Here is a 20448-nt window from a genome sequence, read left to right as displayed (position 1 = left end):
TTCAGAAATAGTTATTTCATTTAATTATGCTACTGAATTAAAGGCTCTGGTAGAAACCCATTTACAAATAAGCAAAAAGACTTTATTAATTTGAAAATATTAATTGGGAAGAATACATACTTTGCAAATGGGTTTCTACCAGAGCCTCTAATGTTTATAAATTTTTATCAACACAACTAATATACTACTTTATCCTGAAGCAAAATAAAAAAAAAAGAAATATAATTCTTTTCCTACCTTTGTTGCCTGGTTTCTGCTTTCCTCATGTTCTCATTCAATTCCTTCCATCCACTGTCTCTCTTCATTCTGCATCTTCCATTTGCTCTGTTACTGTGCCTCTCCCTTTCTTCCCCCTTCCAAATTGGTCTGGCACCCATCTTCTTCTCTCCGCTCCCCCTATAGTCTGGCATCTGTCTTCTTCCCTGCCAGCGTCTTCTCCCTACTCTCTCTTCCCCATTTCCTTTCAGCGTCCTTCTCCCCCCATCTTCCCCATGTCCTGTCAGCGTCCTTCTCCCCCTCTGTCTTCCACATGTGCTTTCAGTGTCCTTCTCCCTCCTCTGCTTCCCCATGTCCTTTCAGCGTCCTTCTCCCTCTCTGTCTTCCCCATGACCTTTCAGCGTCCTTCTCCACCCCCCCGTCTTCCCCATGTCCTTTCAGCGTCCTTCTCCACCCCTTTGTCTTCCCCATGTGCTTTCAGCATCCTTCTCCCCCCTCTGTCTTCCACAAGTGCTTTCAGAGTCCTTCCCCCCCCCCGCCCTTCCCATGGCCTTTCAGCGTCCTTCTCCACCCCTTTGTATTCCCCATGGCCTTTCAGCGTCCTTCTCCCCACTCCTTCTCTACCGCCCCGGGTGCAGCACAGCCGGCCAGGTCCCCTTACTTTTGTGGCACTTCCCCGACCGACTGACAACAGCCCCGGTCCGAAAAACCTCCCTGCCCTTAACTGCGAATCTAAATTACCTTATTACAGCTGCTGTAAGAAGATAATTTAGATTCGCGGCTACAGGGCAGGGAGGATTGTCGGACCGGGGCTGTTGTCGGTCGGTAGTGCCACAAAAGTAAGGGGACCTGGCCGGCTGTGCTGCAACCGGGGCGGGGTGTGGCGGGGCGGACCGCCCCCTCCCTTGGTAGCCACTCGAACCGCGAGGCTACTCTCCTCCTTACCTGCACTGCCTGCAGCACAGAGCCGAACGGAAGTCTTCCCGACGTCAGCGCTGACGTCGGAGGGAGGGAGGGCTTTGTTTAAGACTTTGTTCCAGCCCCGGTGCCGGGCATCTTCCACCTCTTCTTCCCCCGGTAGCCACTTGACTTGACTTGCCCCAAACCGATACTGCACAGGAGCTGCCGAAAGCCTTGCACCGTCAGCGAGCTGTTTTCGCCGTAGCGTGTGAAAAGCACGTGCAACTGCTGCCACTGAGCCAGTAACGCCCGCTCCCGGTCCACAGCCATCTCTAGCTCTACACTGTTTCCGCCACTGGCCGCGCAACGAGAACAAGGGCAGAGAGATGAGCATCGACAGCATCAGCCCTGCCCAGCCGCCCCTTCCCTCCCAACTCACATATCCATCGGTAAAGTAGCTAGGCAAATCCTAAGCTTCCCTCCATAGGTCAGCGACGGAGGGAAACTTACAATTTGCTTCGGGCCTTCCTCGTTGCCGGGTCCTGCCTTCGCAGAAACAGAAAGTAGGCAGGACCCGGCAGCGAGTTGTAAGCTTCCATCCGTCGTTGACCAGTCTCCTGCCTTAGCCCGTAGCAAACTCATGCTTCGGGTCTCTAAGGTGTGTGTGCCGGCTTTCCTTCTCTTCTCCTCCCCCCCCCCCGGACGTAACTTCCGGTTTCGGAGGGAAGAGAAGGCTCTGTGCTGCAAGCAGAGAAGGTAGGGAGAAGAGCCGCGCGACTGAGTACATCCAGCCCCGCAGGAACCCCGCGACCCTCGGAGGCGTCCCCACGGGATCCCCGCGACCCTAGGGGCGTCCCCACGGGATCCCCGTGACCCAAAGGGGGAACCCGCGGGATGCCCGCGGGTCCCGCGGGATTCCCGTCGTCCCCGTTCCCGTGCAGCTCTCTAATCTAGAGCATCCTGTCCCAGCTGTGGGAAACAAGCATGTGCATGTTTTAATGCCAAAGAACCTGATGTTGCTCATTTGATGAGCAGTGTGAGCACAATCCAGCAGCCAGAGCACATCCCTCTGATGAGCAGCCCTGTGTGAACAGGGCCCATACAGCCTAAGCCTTCCCTCTGATATGCAGAGAATGACAGTCTCATGTAAGCACAGCCCATGAAGCACAGAGTTTGCTGCTATAATAGTGGGTTGTGAGCCTGCACTCGTTCTCTGACCAAGTGCACAGAAAGACAGATTTTTAAATGAATCACAGAAAAAGTAATTGCAGAGAGCAGGTCTTCGCATGCATGGTTATGGATGACTCAATAACAAAGTAAGCTTAGCAATTAAAAGGTAGGGAATGTGTTCTGTTCCAAATGCAATAACTTCGACTGAGCCATAAACAAGCTAGATTAGAGACTTTTCTCCATGAAAACCTGCTTCCATCATATCTCTAAACTAAACTAAACTAAAACTAAACTAAACCTTAGGTTTGTATACCGCGCCATCTCTGCAAGCGTAGAGCTCGGCACGGTTTACAGAGTTAGGATAGAAAGGAACTCCAGTGAAGGGTTAAAGGAAAGGAACTAAGAGGGTAGAGAGGAGCCAGGGTACGAGAGAGCGGGAGGTACAGTAGTACCTTGGATTACGAGTATAATCCGTTCCAGGAGTATGCTCGTAATCCAAAATGCTCGTTTATCAAAGCGAGTTTCCCCATAGGAAATAATGGAAACTTGCTTTGATGCGTTCCCCCCCCCCGAGAACCGGCATTGCTCCCCTCGAAGCCCCCCCCCCTGCGATCAGGCGCCCTTCCCTGCGATCCGGCACCCCCCCGTCACGATCCGACCCCCCCGACACGATTGGACACCCCCACCGACACGATCCGACATCCCTCCCGACACGATCCGACATCCCCCCCGACACGATCCGACATCCCCCCGCCGCTTCTTACCCTCAACTGAGCACTCTAGAAGATTGGACTCCTCGTCTGCTGGGCCTGAGCATCTGAGCATGCTCAAGGCCTGCGAGTTCACGTTCAGAATGTGAACTCGCAGGCCTTGAGCATGCTCAGATGATCAAGGCCCAGCAGACGAGGGCTGATCTTCTAGAGTGCCCAGATGAGGGTAAGAAGCGGCAGGGGGGTGCCCAATTGTGTCGGGGGGGGGGGGTTGGATCGTGTTGGGGGGTGCCCAATCGTGTCGGGGGGGTCGGATCGTGGCGGGGGGTTGGGTGCCCAATCGTGTCGGGGGTGGGTCGGATTGTGGCGGAGGGGGGGTGCCGGTTCGAGGCAGGGGGGGTGCTGGATTGCGGGGGTGTGTGTTCGTAAATCGAGCCATGCTCGGTTTCCGAGGCACCGATTTTGCAAATGTTTTGCTCGTCTTGCAAAACACTCGCAAACCAGTGCACTCGTAAAGCGAGGTACCACTGTATTAGATTTTTGAGAAGAGCCAAGTTTTCAGTTGTTTGCAGAAAAGTTGGAGGGAGCTGGAATTTCTGAGCGGGGATATGAGGTTGTTCCAGAGTTCTGTGGTTCTAAAGGGGAGGGATGTTCCTAGTTTTCCTGCGCGGGATATACCTTTTGTAGAGGGGAAAGATAGTTTCAATTTTTGGGAGGATCTGGCGGAATTAGGGTTTGAGGAATTCCAAAAGAGTGGAATAACGGGAGGGAGGATGCCGTGAAGAATCTTGAAGGCTAAGCAGGCACATTTGAAGAGGACTCTGGAGGGTACTGGAAGCCAGTGAAGCTTGGATAGGAGTGGAGAGACATGGTCGAGGGCTATGGGGAGTGAAGGCTATCATTGCAAAACATAACTCTCAGTGGTCAGACGGGGCTTGTAAATACCAGGTTCTGAAGGGACTGCATAGCTTGTGGCTCCTGGCCAAAGACTCCTACTGTGATTTAACCTTTTCCTATTGTGTGTCCCGGATGACGGGACATTCCAAAAATGTCATTGCCATCGTGGATAAACAGTCTGTATGGACTAATAAAGAGTCAGGACACAAAATATTTGAATTTACAGACTTATGACTTATTTACATTATGTTTACAATAGCCGTAAATGATAACGGTGAATAATACAAAACTTTGCTAAAATAATTACAATTGGAACCAGTGTAACATAAAATTTATTACGATAGGAAAAGGTTAATACTATTTATATACCGGGTACAATCAAGGTGGCTTACAAATATAATGAAACAATAACTATAATCAGAAACAAAGCATTAAAAAGATCATAATTGTTTTTACTTTAGGTAAAGATTGCTGACATTTTTAAAGTGTTACGTTGGTAGATGGTTTTTTGTTTTGTTTTTTTAAGAACTAAACTAAACTAAACCTTAAGTTTATATACCGCATCATCTCCACGGATGTGGAGCTCGGCAAGGTTTACAAGAACTTAAAATATAGAAAGAGAAGGAAAAAAAAAGTTTACATGAACTTATATATAGAAGAGAAGAGGGGTGAAAAAAATCATCTGAAAGTTATGAATGAAATTCCAAAGTAGCAGGTCGGGTCACAAATAAGAAGTGGGCGAGAGAAGCAGCTAGTCATGGGGCAAAGCACCTTGGGGGCGTAAAATCGACTGAAATATAGATAAATATGGACTGACAGCAGATGAAAGGATTGGACAATTTTCTGTTGGAAAAGGGGATAGAGGGGTATAGATAGAGGATTACTGCACAGGTCCTGAACCTGTTGGGCCGCCGCGTGAGCGGACTGCTGGGCACGATGACCTCAGGTCTGACCCAGTGGAGGCATTGCTTATGTTATAAAAAGGGTGCTGCTTCCCACCACCATCTAGGTTAGGGATTGTGGGAGAGGAGAGGAGAAGCCCGAGGGAGAGGAAGAAAGGAGCAGGAATCCTGGTGGGTGTGGAGGGGGGCACAAATAGTTGCTTTGCCTGGCATTAAGGGAGCAATTCTAGAACTGGGTGCCTCAAGGAACAAACCTAATCTATGAAACAGAACCAAAGTGCCTAGGTTCAGTTATAAAATACTGGTGTAACTCCAGTATTGACGTGCCTACCATGTAAATGCCCATACTTTCAATGTAGCAGACCACACAGTATTTTCTAAGTTACCTGTGTTAGGAAGCCCCCACCTACTCCCCACCCATGCACCTCACCTGTGTATGCTCCTTTGCAAATATACACTAAAAGATATTTGTAGCGTAGGCAGGATATTGGTGTTTAAGCATGTACATACGTATATGTCTCATTACTCTGAACATTTACACATATCACGCTTATAAATGTGAGCATCTCATTTACAGAATTGCTCTTCGCATGCCTAATTATGATTATAGACCAGGCCTCCCAAATCAACTAAACAAAAAAACCTAGCATTTATTTTTGCTGGATTTAGCCTTAATGTTCCCCATGTTTTTGAAGATTCATTCTGGATGTACAATACAAAAGGCATTTGAGATGAGATAATGCTTTGCTTCTCACGTAAAGGATATTTACATGGTACAGTCTATTGACTGATATAAGCACTGGATCAATATGCAGCCAAAACATCCTGAGGCCTAATACCCACCTTGGTTCGCTCCTTTTTAGCCTTCTCCAACTTATCCATTTCAACTTTCTGTGCTTTTGCTGCAAATAATCAAATCAAAAACATAAAAGGGACGGAATGCTTTTAAAAGCAGGAGCTAGAAGCATCTGCACAGACACTGCACCACTCCCGGCATCAAAATTTCTCCTTGTGCCAGAGAAAATTAATCTAGCCCGCAGAGATAGTGAGCAAATTTAAGAAAAGCACATTGGTTTATAAACATTCTGAAAAGTCACACCTCAAAAATGCTCCCCAAGTTCAAATAGATTTAAAGTAGCTGAGTGCAGTCCAAGGAAAGCAAAGGGAGCAGTTCAGGGATCTGGTGCTTAGTTATCAAATTATACTGTAGTATACTATACAACTATACAAGATGTAACTTTGTTAAGGAAAAAAACAAATCACACATCCATTAAGGAATGTATTCATTTTAAGTCAAATATTGTTTAAAAGACAATTCTAGTGTGTGGGCTATGCACAGTGCCAAGAGACTGATCTCATGGCTACAGCAGAGAGTTTCAGGTTCAACTTCATCCTTCATGATATAAGTCACTTAAAGCCCCTGTGCTTAAACTTAGGATGTAAACACATGCATTCCCGATGATGCAAAAATTGCTATATGTAACCAAACATGTTGGAAAGCTATGCTAGAAATCAAACCTGATATTGTATGTCTATCCTAACAAATGTTAATGTAATCCGCCTCGAACTCTACTCTGGAGGATTTAGCAGGATATAAGACCACATATAAAACATAATATAACATGTCACTATTTACACTGCACAAGCTAACAGATCTATATAAATAATACTATACCTAATGCTTCATAATACGAGTCCTCAGACCATCCGTGAGGGTCAAACATATCCTGAAAGGCAAGAATATTCAAGAATTCAGACTACGGATAGCTTCACACTGGAAAAGCTCCAATTAAAATATTTTATGTATAACAATTTTTATTGAATCAAATAATCAGTACAATAGGATAATACAAAAATACATTCAATGCAATAATATTTCATACAAATTTAAATCATTCTTTCAAATTTAATTTCAATCTTATTGAATTAATTCAATCTTATCTACACCCCTCTTAATTCCATCCCCTACCCACTATCTTCCCCTAAATGAAATCCCTCACCCTGGATGAAAGTTGACAAAAATAAAGAATTAAAATAAATAACTGGAATGTAATTAGTAAACCTAATTTTCATAATAAATATCTTAATGAATTTCCTTCAGGCGCAAAGAAGCTGGGAGCAGCTTTCCTGAAAGAACCTCAAGTCTCTACACAGGACAATAAAAGTGTTACAATCCACCAGTCACTCCAAAGTCTTCCAATAAGACACTGATGAATTGATGGCCCAAATCTCAAGTGTTTCTGCTGCCGATGGCTCTCTAATTCACACTGAACTTTCTCATTCAAAGTTTAATGTTCAACAACTATCAGAAACACTATATTCAAAGCTATTTCACTGGCCAGAAATGACTCCTGGCTGATTAAAAATCACTTGTTTGGAGCTAACTGGATAGTGCTGCTGAAAAAAGCCTGGTTAGTGCTCAAAGCTAAACTAGCTATTTTGGTGGCATTCTGGGGGTAGAGTTGGCACTTATGGTTTCGCTGGTTATATATACTTGGAAATAGCTCAACACTGAATTTATGGAGAACGCTGGTGGTGGTCGGCAAAATGCTGATCACCACTGGCTGAATGTTCATCTGTTAGGGCCATGACATCAACTTTTCTCCCTAATCACTAGGTGCTGATTTTAAAAGGCAACAGAAACAAGCAATTCTTATGTTCCAAGACCTACTCCTATAGAAACCAATATTTCAAAATGGTGGTGGTGGTGGTGGGGGGGGGGCCTAGAGTGATGAAATCTGCTCAAGCACCCACAGCACAGAGAGTTGGGATGTGTACTACTGGATTGAACAGCATTAATATTTAATTCTTCATTTTAAAGGAATTAACATAGAACTACAAGAATTATTTATCAGAAAAGCTATTCTAAATTAGAGAGTTGAGCGGGGACAGAAATCCCACCCATCCCCGCCCGTCCCCATCAGGATCCTCTCCATCCCCACCTGTCCCCGCCAGGATCCTCTCTGTCCCCACCCATCCCCGCAAGGAATTACCTCCATCCCCGCCCGTCCCCCAAAAAAGCAGCAATTACTTCTTACAGGATCATCAATTCCACAGTTTCTTTTACTGTTTTCCTTGTGGAATCTCTTTGGTGGAACCCTTTTTTTGTTTTCTGTTCAGGTAATTAACTTATAAAACTCCTCTTTTACTAAGGCTGATGTGTTCATTATATTATATGGACGAACCCTTCTTCCAAAGCCTTCCATCCCCGTGGGAGTCCCGTTGGCTAGAGTGGTCCCCCCCCCGTGGGAGTCCCGTGGGCCAGAGGGGGGTCCCCGTGGGAGTACTGTGGGTTATGGGGGGATTCCCGCGATCCCCATTCCCATGCAGACCTCTATTCTAAATTCTATAGCTCAGATATCAGCATTACTGTCTTATAATAGAAACAAAACATCCGGCTTTTCTACCTTAGGGTAATTGGTGCCAAGTTCATCTATTGAGCAGAACTGAATCAGTTTCTCGTAGATGCTGAGAAAGAAAACAGATTATTTTCAGTTTATTTCCTACCAAAGTGCCCTATGAGGCAGTGGCTATAGTTGGGTAAATGATCAGGTTGCTAGTACAATGGTGATTTTTTTTTTTTTTTTTGCCAGGTCATACCACATCTGAGTCCCAGGTCATTTTAAGATGGAAAGTCCTTTTCAACTTGCATTCTTTTCCCCATTGCAGAACGACTGGGAAGTAGAAAAACCACTCCTCCCCAGTGACCTGACTTGTTACCTTGTACTTCCAGAAAATTACCACTGCCCAGTTAGTACTAACTGAATAGGAAAACATATTAATCCTGCCTATGCAAAAAATAATCAGAAACCGCCATCTTTGTGTTGTGTTAGGCTATTGCAAAGTTAAAAATCTGCTTACAAAAGAAATACAATAGAACCTTGGATTGCAAAACATTTGATTAAATTGTAACTTGATATACAAGCAAGGTCTTGCAATACAAGTACATAGAGTATATACACATCACAACTGAGCCGATGGTTCTTCTCTCTCTGACACTGCAGGAGTGTAGTGACTGTTCTAAATGAGCGAAGTCTTACAATATGAGTATGTATAGTATTTTGTATTAAAGTTTTTGGGTTGTGAAACAAATTGTCTGAGTTTCCATTATTTCTTATGGGGAAATTCACTATTCGCTTTGTTATGAGTGTTTTGGATTACAAGCATGTATTCAGAGTGTATTTTGTATTAAAGTTTTTGTGCTGTGGAACGAATCGTCTGAGTTTCCATTATTTCCTAAGGGGAAATTCGCTTTGATATACTAGTGCTTTGGATTACAAGCAGGCTTCTGGAATGAATTATGCTCGCAAACCAAGGTTTTACTGTACTAAAAAGCCCAAGACATCCAAGGACAAGGGTACAGAAAGGTGATCTTTTCTTCACACCTATGAATGTCAATGTTCTTTATTTTGAGGAAGTGTGTTTTGGAGATCCATAAGGATGTTGTAAAGGTTGCATCTTTAAAGATGTGTTAACCTTATAAAAAAATATCACCATTACCCAACTATTTTGTTGATTTTCTTCCATTATATTGCTGGTAAATGAACACTGATAGAAAGCTTTGTATTTTGCTGTGTTTACTTTTCTTTGTGGCTCCTTAAAATGTCTTCGGTAATGGCCACATGCTTAGCATTCCATAATAGTATATATTATGATTTTTTAATGAATGTTTTAATGCAATCTAAGCGAAAATATGAAAAATAAATACTGTAAAAGCCACATGCAAAATTTGGGTAAAACAGGCTTGTAGTCTAATGGATGTTTCAACCACTGAGGTAGTCACAGACTACCATAATCAGCCTTCAAGAAAGCAGTTAAAATGTGGCTTTGCTAGCTGCCTTTAGGTCAGGGGTGTCAAAGTCCTTCCTCGAGGGCCGCAATCCAGTCGGGTTTTCAGGATTTCCCCAATGAATATGCATGAAATCTATTAGCATACAATGAAAGCAGTGCATGCAAATAGATCTCATGCATATTCATTGGGGAAATCCTGAAAACCCGACTGGATTGTGGCCCTCGAGGAGGGACTTTGACACTCCTGCTTTAGGTAATCTCAGTACTACTTTAAGATTTGCTGACTTTTTTCTTCTAATCTTTTTCCTCATCTCTATCCTCCTCCTTCCATTTCCCTCCCTCTGTTTCATTCTCTTAGTTTTTCTCTCTTCCTCTTCTAATAGGAGTACATCAAGCATATGGAATAAACATAATACAGCTATTTGTTGTCAACACCCATGATACATACATAAAGATGAAGGAAAAGAGAGCTTTCAATGGAGGAATTCAAGTCAACACAAGCTCCTTATTCAGACACCACTAAAATAAACACATCTTCAACATTATTCTGACCATTGTTCCAGTGGCTTGGAGGATCTGTACTCCGTGCTACCCTGAGAAGGTGACTCAGCTGGGAAGGGCTGGATATCCTCACCTGGGATTTCGAAATTCCTTTTTCCTCTGGATGATAAGATTCATGTCCATGCCTTCCTTCATCTTCCTTTCATACAACTTCTGAATCTTATCCTAGAGAAATATTACAAGCTAATATAGAAAAACAGAACTAAAACAGAGACAGTGACACTCAGGACCTTAAGAACTTCTGGATACAAGGACATGTATATGAAGGGCTACACAACAGTATACAAATACAAGCATATAAAGATTTTCTTTCACTGAATTATCTGGTTTCTGAACAACTTCTTGCTCAGGTTAATAGCTTCTTATAGTACAGCTACTGTAGAGAGTCAGCAGAAAGCGAACAATATAGAGAAGAAGCAAAGAGAAAAAATGCTTGGTCTATTCAGGAACTAGAAAATGAATCACCAGCTTTACAGTAAAGAAATAAAAGCACAGTTAACTGCAGAACAAGTGACAGATAATCACACCCTTCCTCCTATACTTTTAGACCAGTGGTCTCAAACTCTTTACAGGGCCACATTTTGGATTTGTAGGTACTTGGAAGGCCGCAGAAAAAATAGTTAATGTCTTATTAAAGAAATGACAATTTTGCATGAGGTAAAACTATTTGTAGTTTATAAATCTTCCTCCCACCCCGAAGGCCTGCATGTTCCCCCCTTCTTTGTAGTGTTCTCCAGCTTCCCCCCTGGCCTCCCGGTCTTAGTTTCAGCTAATTACTGCAGCCTGCAGAGAGGATCGCCAGTGCTGTAGCGTTCCTTGCAGGCTGCCATTGGCCTACACAGCACGTTCCCTCTGCCGTGGTCCCGCCTCTCCTCTGACGTCAGGGGCAGGATCGCAGCAGAGGAAATGTGCTGCTGAGGATGACGACAGTCTGCAAGGATCGCTACAGTACCAGCAATCCTCTCTGCAGGCTGCAGAAATTATCTGAAGGTAAGAGCGGGAGGCCAGGGGGGAAGCTGGAGGATGCTGCAAAGAGTGGGCAGCACTAGTATAGACAGCACTAGTATAGACCGCAGGCCGCAAAATAGTACCTGGCGGGCTGCATGTGGTCCCTGGGCCGCGAGTTTGAGACCAGTTTTAGAACATCAAAAAAATTCAAGAAGATTCAGGCACATAAATACCAATAAGCTCAGCTAGTAAACCTCTACCATTTTCTATCAGCAAACTTTTCAAGACTCATACACCAACACACAGCGATAATACTGACAGAAAGGGACCATTAGCCCATCCATTGTACCTGCAAAGGCTGTGTTGTCACAGATCTTAGGCAAAAACTCATATCAGTTTTTTTTAGGTACATCAGAACCAGAAAACCAGTGAGAGAATCCATGGGACCGTTGGATGATCAAGGAGCAAAAGGGGCGCACAGGGAGGATAAGATCATAGCGGAGAGACTGAATAAATTCTTTGTTTTGGTCTTTACAGAAGAAGATTTAAGAGATCTACCTGAACCGGAAACGGTTTTCAAGGTTGATGATGCGGAGGAACTGAAAGAGATATCGGTGAATCAGGAAGATGTACTAAGCCAAATCGACAAGTTAAAAAGTGATAAATCACCTGGACCGGATGGTATATAATCCCAGGGTACTAAAAGAACTCAAACATGAAATTGCTGACCTGCTGTTAGTTATTTGTAACCTGTTGCTAAAATTGTCTATAGTTCCTGATGATTGGAAGGTGGCCAACGTTATGCCGATTTTTAAAAAGGGTTCCTGGGGAGATCTGGGAAATTACAGACCGGTAAGCCTGACTTCAGTACCGGGCAAAATGAAGGAAGCAATTATAAAAAAATAAAATTGTGGAACATATGGACAAACATGATCTAATAAGACAGTCAGCATGGGTTCAGCCAAGGGAAATCTTGCTTCATCTATTTGAATGTGTGAATAAACATGTGGATAAAGGTGAGCTGTTTGATGTAATGTATCTAGATTTTCAGAAAGCTTTTGACAAAGTTCCTCATAAGAGATGCTCCTAAGAAAATTAAAGAGTCATGGGATAGGTGGTAAAGTTCAGTTGTGGATTAGGAATTAGTTATTAGATAGAAAACATAGGGTAGGATTAAATGGTCATTTTTCTCAATGGAGGAGAGTAAACAGTGGAGTGCCACAGGGATCTGTACTGGGACCAATGCTATTTAACTTATTTATAAATGATCTGGAAATTGGAATGACGAGTGAGGTGATTAAATTTGCAGATGACATTAAGCTGTTCAAAGTTGTTAAAACGCATGTGGATTGTGAAAAATTGCAGGTAGACCTTAGGAAATTGGAAGACTGGGCGTCTAAGTAGCAGATGAAATTTAATGTGGACAAATGCAAAGTGATGCATATTGGGAAGAATAACCCATATCACAGTTACCGGATGCTAGGATCCACCTTGGGGGTTAGTGCCCAAGAAAAGGATCAGTGTAATAGTCAAATCATGCTTTTACAGACTACGGCTTTTACGCGCAATCTCTACTTTCTTGGATACTAAATCTCTCAATATTTTAGTTCACTCTCTTATTATTTCCAAACTGGACTACTGCAATTCTCTTCTAATTAACATCACTCAAAAAGAAAATAGACGTCTCCAAATCATCCAAAATACAGCAATCAAATTAATTCATAACGCAAAGAAATTCGACCATGTTACCCCCTTACTAATTAAATCACACTGGCTTCCTATAACCCATCGAATTACGTTTAAAATTTTATTTCTGGTTTACAAAACATTAACCTTCAGTGAACCTCAATATATTGCAAAAATGATTGTCCCACACACAACTTCTCGTTCTCTAAGATTCTCTTCATCACAATTGCTTTCAGTCCCTTCGCTAAAAGTCATAGGCACAAGGCGAAATGATATATTTTCTGTAAAAGCCCCTACATTGTGGAATTCCCTCCCAAATTTCATTAAAAACGAAACTGACCTTGTTGCGTTTAAGAAAATCTTAAAAACGTACTTATTTCAAGACGCGTTCGACATATGAAATATCACTTTTTAAGTTCCAATATTCTTCCCATCTCATCCTAACCCATTATTACCCACTGTGCTTTCCCTTTGATGTCAATTTCTAACAAAGAACAACATTGTAACTTTTCCCCTTTCCTCCCACCCTCTCCTGTTCGTTTAAATTTGTCTGTCTTTTGAATGACTATTGTAAATTAAATGTATTACCACATTCTGATGGTTTTTAACACTGTACATCGCTTAGATATTGTTATAAGCGATTCATCAAATAAAGGTCAAACTTGAAACTTGATCTGGGTGTCATTGTAGACAATATGATGAAACCTTCCGCCCAATGTGTGGCGATGGCCAAAAAAGCAAACAAGATGCTAAGAATTATTAAAAAAGGGATGGTTAACAAGACTAAGAATGTCATATTGCCCCTGTATTACTCCATGGTGTGACCTCATCTGGAGTATTGCGTTCAATTCTGGTCTTATCTCAAGAAAGATATAGTGGCGCTAGAAAAGATTCAAAGAAGAGCGACCAAGATGATAAAGGGGATGGAACTCCTTTCATATGAGGAAAATGGTTAGGGCTCTTCAGCTTGGAATAGAGACAGCTGAGAAGAGATATGATTGAAGTCTACACAATCCTGAGTGGAGTATGGCAGGTACAAGTGGATCGATTTTTCACTTCCTTGAAGTTACAGGGAAATACTTTTAAAACCAATAGGAGGAAATATTTTTTCACTCAGAGAATAGTTAAGCTCTGGAACACGTTGCCAGAAGTTGTGGTAAGAGCGGATAGCGTAGCTAGTTTTAAGAAAGGTTTGGACAATTTCCTGGAGGAAAAGTCCATAGTTGTTATTGAGACACACACGGGGGAAGCCACTACTTTCCCTGGATCGGTAGCATTGAATGTTGCTATTCTTTGGGTTTTTGACAGGTACTAGTGACCTGGATTGGCCACAGTGAGAATGGGCAACTGGGCTTGATGGACCTTTGGTCTAATCCAGTAAGGCTATTCTTATGTCTTTTCCCTCCCTCTGCTGCTTGAATTCTGTCATAAGAACATAAGAAATGCCTCTGCTGGGTCAGACCCGAGGTCCATCGTGCCCAGCAGTCCGCTCATGCGGTGGCCCAATAGGTCCAGGACCTGTGCAGTAATCTTCTATCTATACCCCTCTATCCCCTTTTCCAGTAGGAATTTGTCTAATCCTTTCTTGAACCCCCAGTACCATACTCTGCCCAATTACGTCCTCTGGAAGCGCATTCCAGGTGTCTACCACACGTTGGGTAAAAAAGAACTTCCTAGTATTTGTTTTGAATCTGTCTCCTATCAACTTTTCCGAGTGCCCTCTTGTTCTTTTATTTTTCGAAAGTTTGAAGAATCTGTCCCTCTCTACTCTCTCTATGCCCTTCATGATCTTATAAGTCTCTATCATATCCCCTCTAAGTCTCCTCTTCTCCAGGGAAAAGAGACCCAGCTTCTCCAATCTCTCAGCATATGACAGGTTTTCCATACCTTTTATCAGACATGTCGTTCTCCTCTGAACCCTCTCGACCAATGCCATATCCTTCTTAAGGTACGGCGACCAATACTGGACGCAGTACTCCAAATGCGGGTGCACCATTGCCCGATACAACGGCAGGATAACCTCTTTCGTTCTGGCTGTAATACCCTTTTTGAATCACTGTTTTGGCTCCTATAAATCACAAAGGGCTATCTGTTCCAGGTGTCCACCACTGCCACCCTCCAAGTGGAAAAAAATATTTTCTCATGTTCCTTTTGAACTTTCCTCCCTTCAGGTTCATATAATGATCCTTTGTCCTTCTCATTCTATGGGAAAAACACTTCCTTTAGGAATTTGTTTTCTTTTTTTCTTTCCCTAGAATATCTCTTTCTCACCCAGCATCTTCCTCTATATGGCTTATATCAGTCATTTTCAAACCTGTCCTGGGGGCACCCCAGACAATCAAATTTTCAGGATATCCACAATGAATAGTCATGAGATCGATTGGCATACTCCTTGGTATGCAAATCTATTTCATGCACATTCACGCCTATCCCTTCAATCTATCAGTCCTCCTAGTCTATCCTCTCAGTTTCACTCATGCCATCTATCCTATCTCCAAGTCTTTCAGCTCTCCCCCCTCCAAAGACCAGCACCACTGCTAAATGGTCTATTTAAATGGTCTGTTGTGAGAGGACAGTACTGCCACATAATGCTTTGTTTGTAACAGGATAAGGACTTGGTTCAGCAGTGATAGAGAACCTTCAGGGAAGGGAACAACTGATCCCCACATGGAACATGCTGCCAGAAAGAGACCAGCTAACCCACTTCTGCTTGTCACAGGTAGAAATCTAATGTAATCTGGTATTTGTGCATCGTGCTATACCTATAAAGGTTCAAGGCGACTTACAGCAAGAAATGAAGAATACATTGGATCATAACAGAAAGATAGTACGTTAAGACACTACATATAGAAATTCTGAAGTTTAAGGAGGCATTATTGTGTAAGGAGATGTTAGAAGTCAATTAATATCTTAGTATTACTTAAATTCTGTAAGTTGGACTTAGTTGCTGGAAGAGCTTGAGGTGTTGAATAGGATGGTCTTTAGTTTCCTCTGAAATGCGGTATGATTAGGTTCTGTCCTGACAGTTTTGGTGGCATTCTTTGCACACTTTTACTCACATATACTACAGGCAATTTTGTAATCAGCTATTTCCGTATACAAATCTAAAAACTATTCTCATAATAAGACATTACTATGGTCACCTGCAAATGATTGGAGCATCTGCCAGGGGGCTCAGGAGGAATTTTGATTTCATCTGGAGACATATTCCTCACTCTTTCAGAGAAGGAGGCTAGAACACAAGAAGCAAAAAGCATGCAAAGATCAAATTTAGTGCAAACACAGCACAATGTCCTGCAATATCTGCAGTCACACTTTATATTTTCACACATTTTCTCAGCTACTCTTCCAAGAATCAAACCAGAGATATTCACATGGAGAAGACAGATCTTCTTAAAAATGCTGGTTGATGGATCAATGATAGCACAAATCTTGGACTGAAATCTCGAGTGATGTTTTCACATCTCTACCCATTTAGTCTGGCTTTCTAGTAACACAGATGGAATTGTACTGATGGAGTCTTGCCTGGCACAGTCACCATCAAATTGGAAACCGCTCACCTATATCAGTACAGATTTAAAAACTTTTTTATTTGATGACACATTTAAATAAGGGCAAATATCTGGAAAACAGGCACATTTATCTCACCTTTTTACCCACCACTCCATTTTCTTTTCTTATAATTATTGTAGTTCTACTCCCTGCCCTCACTGTCATGTTTTTAGAAACTAAACTAAAACTTAGCTTTGTATACCGGGTCTTCAAGCAAAATGGAGCTTGACTCGGTTAACAGTAACTAAAAGAAATACAAAAAAAAAGTAACGGTCCGAAAATATTAATGTGACTGATTTCCAAAGTGTTTGGCAAATAAATTAGTTTTTAAAGATTTGTGAAAAAGTTGAAAAGGACCAGGACACCTTAAGATAAGAGGAAGTTCATTCCATAGTTGAGAAAATTTAAAAAACAGGGATTGACTGAAATTTTTGATTCCTTTCACTGAAGGGACGGAGAGTTTGAATTGTTGGGTGCCTCTTGCATAGGAGAATCTAAGCGCATTATAGTACACTTTTTCCTTTATTTTTAGAATGTGCCACCTAAAAGGTTTTAGAAAGTTTTAATAAATTTGGAACTATTAATCTACAAAATTAAGTGTACTACTTTCCATTACACGAATGCCTGTGCATAGATGGCATACTCAAGAATCATATAAACCAAACTGGAAGCAAACCCCACAGAAATAGGCAACAAAACCATTAAAGTCAAAAATAACTCAACCTAGGATACGCAAATTAGACACTGATAAATGAAATCTTCAAGAAAGCCATTAAAGACTTTCTTGAAGATTCCATTTATCAGTGTCTAATTTGGGTTTTTTTGGACTTGTCCCCATTTTCTTGGTTTTGTTTTGTATCCAAGAACCATCCATAAGGGCAGATAAGTAAATATCATATGATAACATTGTAAAAAACAGATACAGAGATAAATGAAGGCAGATAAAAGACCATATGGCCTATCTAGCCTACCCATACACGCCATCTGCTCTCCCTCCTTTTTTGCAGGGAAGATAGAAAAAGGTAGATGTATTTTTCCCCATTTCTTCCCCTCCAGAATGTAATCTCAAGAATCCAGCTGAGATGGGCAGTGAAAGGGCACACTTTTTCAGAAAAAGATGCTTTCTATAGAAAGCTGCAAAATTTACACTGTTTAGGATCAGTGGGGGGAGGCCTTCTGGCATTTTCAAAAGGGCAGCTACGTAAAACTAAGAGAAGGCCTGCCAAATCTAACACAACAGTGGAGGAGCTGACTCCAAGACAAGAAGCTACAGAGACTCATGTCATGTTTCATTCGTTTGCAGTGAACTTGAATCAATCATTGAAATCTCCCTTTTAAGTCAGTTTAAGAGGGAGAACCCCCCCCCCACCAAACCCCCTCCCCCCAAAAAACTGCTTCCTTGTGATACAATTCAGGGGACCTCTGCTGTACAAAACATCTCCTTTGATGGTGCCTGCTTTTGACTGCTCTGTTAACTTTTCTAACATAATCAACACAAAGGTCAAATAACATCAGACCAGTGTAAATGAAGTTGAGAATCTGTTTGAGAGACTGGGTGGGGCAGTTAAAATAAGCTGTAACTTGTAACTCCATACTTTCCTCCTTCCAGGCAGTTACAGTATATTATGCAAGCTGTACAGATCAGGGAAGGTTGTAGGATGCCTATACTCTTACCAGAAATGCTAATTTCATGGGTCGATCTATGTAAGATAACTAGGGAGAACAACAAAGAAAAATGGGGAGACCCAATGATCCACCGATGAAAACAAAAACTGTGGATACAGATGTTCTGGAGATAATTTATTAAACACTGACATATAAAACCATGAAAATTCAATTAAAAAAGTACAATGATAAAAAAAATACAGTGATATAAATCCAACTGGACCCTACACGGTCCGTGTTTCGGCGAACATGCCTTCCTCAGGGGTCCAATGGTTTGCAAACTCACATATAAGGAATTGGACTGAAAACAGTCTATTGTCTTTAAACCTGTGAGAAAAGAACACCGCAGACAAGCTGAAGTAGCAAAAAAATGCCCATCTGCAGTAACCATTATCTCTCTCCTTATTGGCTAAGGCTCTTAACATTTGCATCTCCTCTTCCTATAGGCTAAGGCTCTTTACACCTGCATTGTGAGGTCATAGGGCTTTATGGTTATAGAAACATTGTGGTTTGCAAACTCACATATAAAGAATTGGACTGAAAACAGTCTATTGTCTTTAAACCTGTGAGCAAAGAACACCGCAGACAAGCATTTTTTTTTTTGCTACTTCAGCTTGTCTGCGGTGTTCTTTGCTCACGTGTTTAAAGACAATAGACTGTTTTCAGTCCAATTCTTTATATGCGAATTTGCAAACCATTGGACCCCTGAGGACGGCGTGTTCACTGAAACACGGACCGTGTAAGGTCCGGTTGGATTTTTATCACTGTATTTTTTATCATTGTACTTTAATTGAATTTTCATGGTTTCATATGTCAGTGTTTAATAAATTATCTCCAGAACATCTGTATCCACAGATAACTAGGGAAAGCCTAAATTCAACCTACTAAGACATGACCATCTCCAGCGAAGAAGTTATCACAAAGTCATTAAAGCATCTAGTCCTCTTTTCATTGCTGCTGCTTTTTTGTCAAGTTCTGTTACCCAACACAGTGAGACACTTGTGTAGGAGGTGCGTCAGACCATGTCTAACTGATCATTATGTTCTTTACAACTAAGTTATTTTCTTTGGCAGTCAATGCAGAATGGGTAACCTGCTTAGCTGTGTAAAACCTATGATGGGATATCAAATCAATGGGTGCAGAATTATCTGCTAGCTTGACATCATACTGTTTCAGGCTTAAGAGTTAGCTTAACTCAGGCTTCAGGCCTACCCAGAGTTTAGTCAGAAACCAGTGCGCAAATACAGCAATTACTGCATATAGTAAAACTAAGGTAAGTCAAAAACTACTACAAAATTTATCTTCCTTCTTCATAAGCACTATTTACAAAAAAAAAAAAAAATGGAGCTCGGTTACACACTGTGGTGCATGGCACAATTAATTGGCTCTCTCAGGCAGGTACCAAACCTCCAATCAATCTGAATGTCTTATACCAAGACATTAAAAAAAAAAAAAAAAAAAATCAGCCCAAAATACACATACCCAGAAGTTCTATTTTGATATTTTTTAATGTGATTACTAGACATGCAATGTGTCTGGGAAATTAGAATACTTAAAAGACAAACTGAGAATGTGTAATGCTTTCATGTAATAATGAAGCACAAGTTTTGCAACTTCATCTCCAATAATTTCCAGCTTTTTCATACACACCTAGATGATCATATATGTATGGCATATCCCCCACCTTAAATTAACAAAATCTGTATGGGCACGGGTCTCACAAAAACATCAATTACCATTTATATCTGTGCTCCTGCTAGAGCAGGGATCTCAAAGTCTCTCCTTGAGGGCCGCAATCCAGTCGGGTTTTCAGGATTTCCCCAATTAATATGCATGAGATCTATGTGCATGCACTGCTTTCAATGCATATTCATTGGGGAAATCCTGAAAACCCGACTGGATTGCGGCCCTCAAGGAGGGACTTTGAGATCCCTGTGCTAGAGGGAAGCATTGTGTTATATTGCACATACTCCCCCACTTGGTCTTTTCTTGCTCAGGGTGCTTCTATAGAACCAATGAGGCCCTTTCACTTTTGTTCTCTCTCCTCCTTCCTTCTTCCAGTTTGTATTGTAAGAACAGTGTGTAATAATTACTAGAGAATGACACGGTGACAAAATTCATCACCGTTCCCGTGGATAACCGCGGGAAACCATCTTCATGTCATTCTTTAAGGAGAGAGGGAAGAATCAGAGTATAATTGGGCACAACCACTGACCCGCAAGCTTTGCTTTGAAGAATGCTGGTGTAGAAGGACTGAGGTTGAAACAGACACTACAGAATGACAGTCTCTGGTATCCAGAGCAGATATTGTGATGTCATAATGCCTCATTCCACCAGTGCCTAAGAGCCAATCACATCAGTGATATTACAATGGCTTCATTATCCTTGGCTCACATAAGAATGAGAGTATGGATGGGCACAGCCACTGACCCTCAAGCTTTGCTTTGAAG

The 20448-nt window shown here is 42.0% G+C and overlaps 1 protein-coding gene across 2 annotated transcripts in view; it reads right to left on the bottom strand.

The window, feature by feature from the left end:
* The window catches only part of SAP30BP (SAP30 binding protein), a 108100-nt gene that overhangs the window by 3179 nt on the left and 84473 nt on the right, over nucleotides 1-20448 (bottom strand). For both annotated transcript variants that reach the window (XM_033962482.1, XM_033962483.1), the window contains 5 exons: nucleotides 15925-16013; nucleotides 10221-10312; nucleotides 8203-8263; nucleotides 6471-6522; nucleotides 5639-5697 (listed from right to left, as the gene is read on the bottom strand). In XM_033962482.1, the coding sequence (XP_033818373.1) occupies nucleotides 5639-5697; nucleotides 6471-6522; nucleotides 8203-8263; nucleotides 10221-10312; nucleotides 15925-16013 (353 nt within the window). The remainder of the gene's footprint in view (nucleotides 1-5638; nucleotides 5698-6470; nucleotides 6523-8202; nucleotides 8264-10220; nucleotides 10313-15924; nucleotides 16014-20448) is intronic.

Source organism: Geotrypetes seraphini, chromosome 10 (assembly GCF_902459505.1).
Source record: "Geotrypetes seraphini chromosome 10, aGeoSer1.1, whole genome shotgun sequence".
In the NCBI taxonomy this organism is placed as follows: domain Eukaryota; kingdom Metazoa; phylum Chordata; class Amphibia; order Gymnophiona; family Dermophiidae; genus Geotrypetes; species Geotrypetes seraphini.
This window is presented reverse-complemented; position numbering and strand designations above follow the sequence as displayed.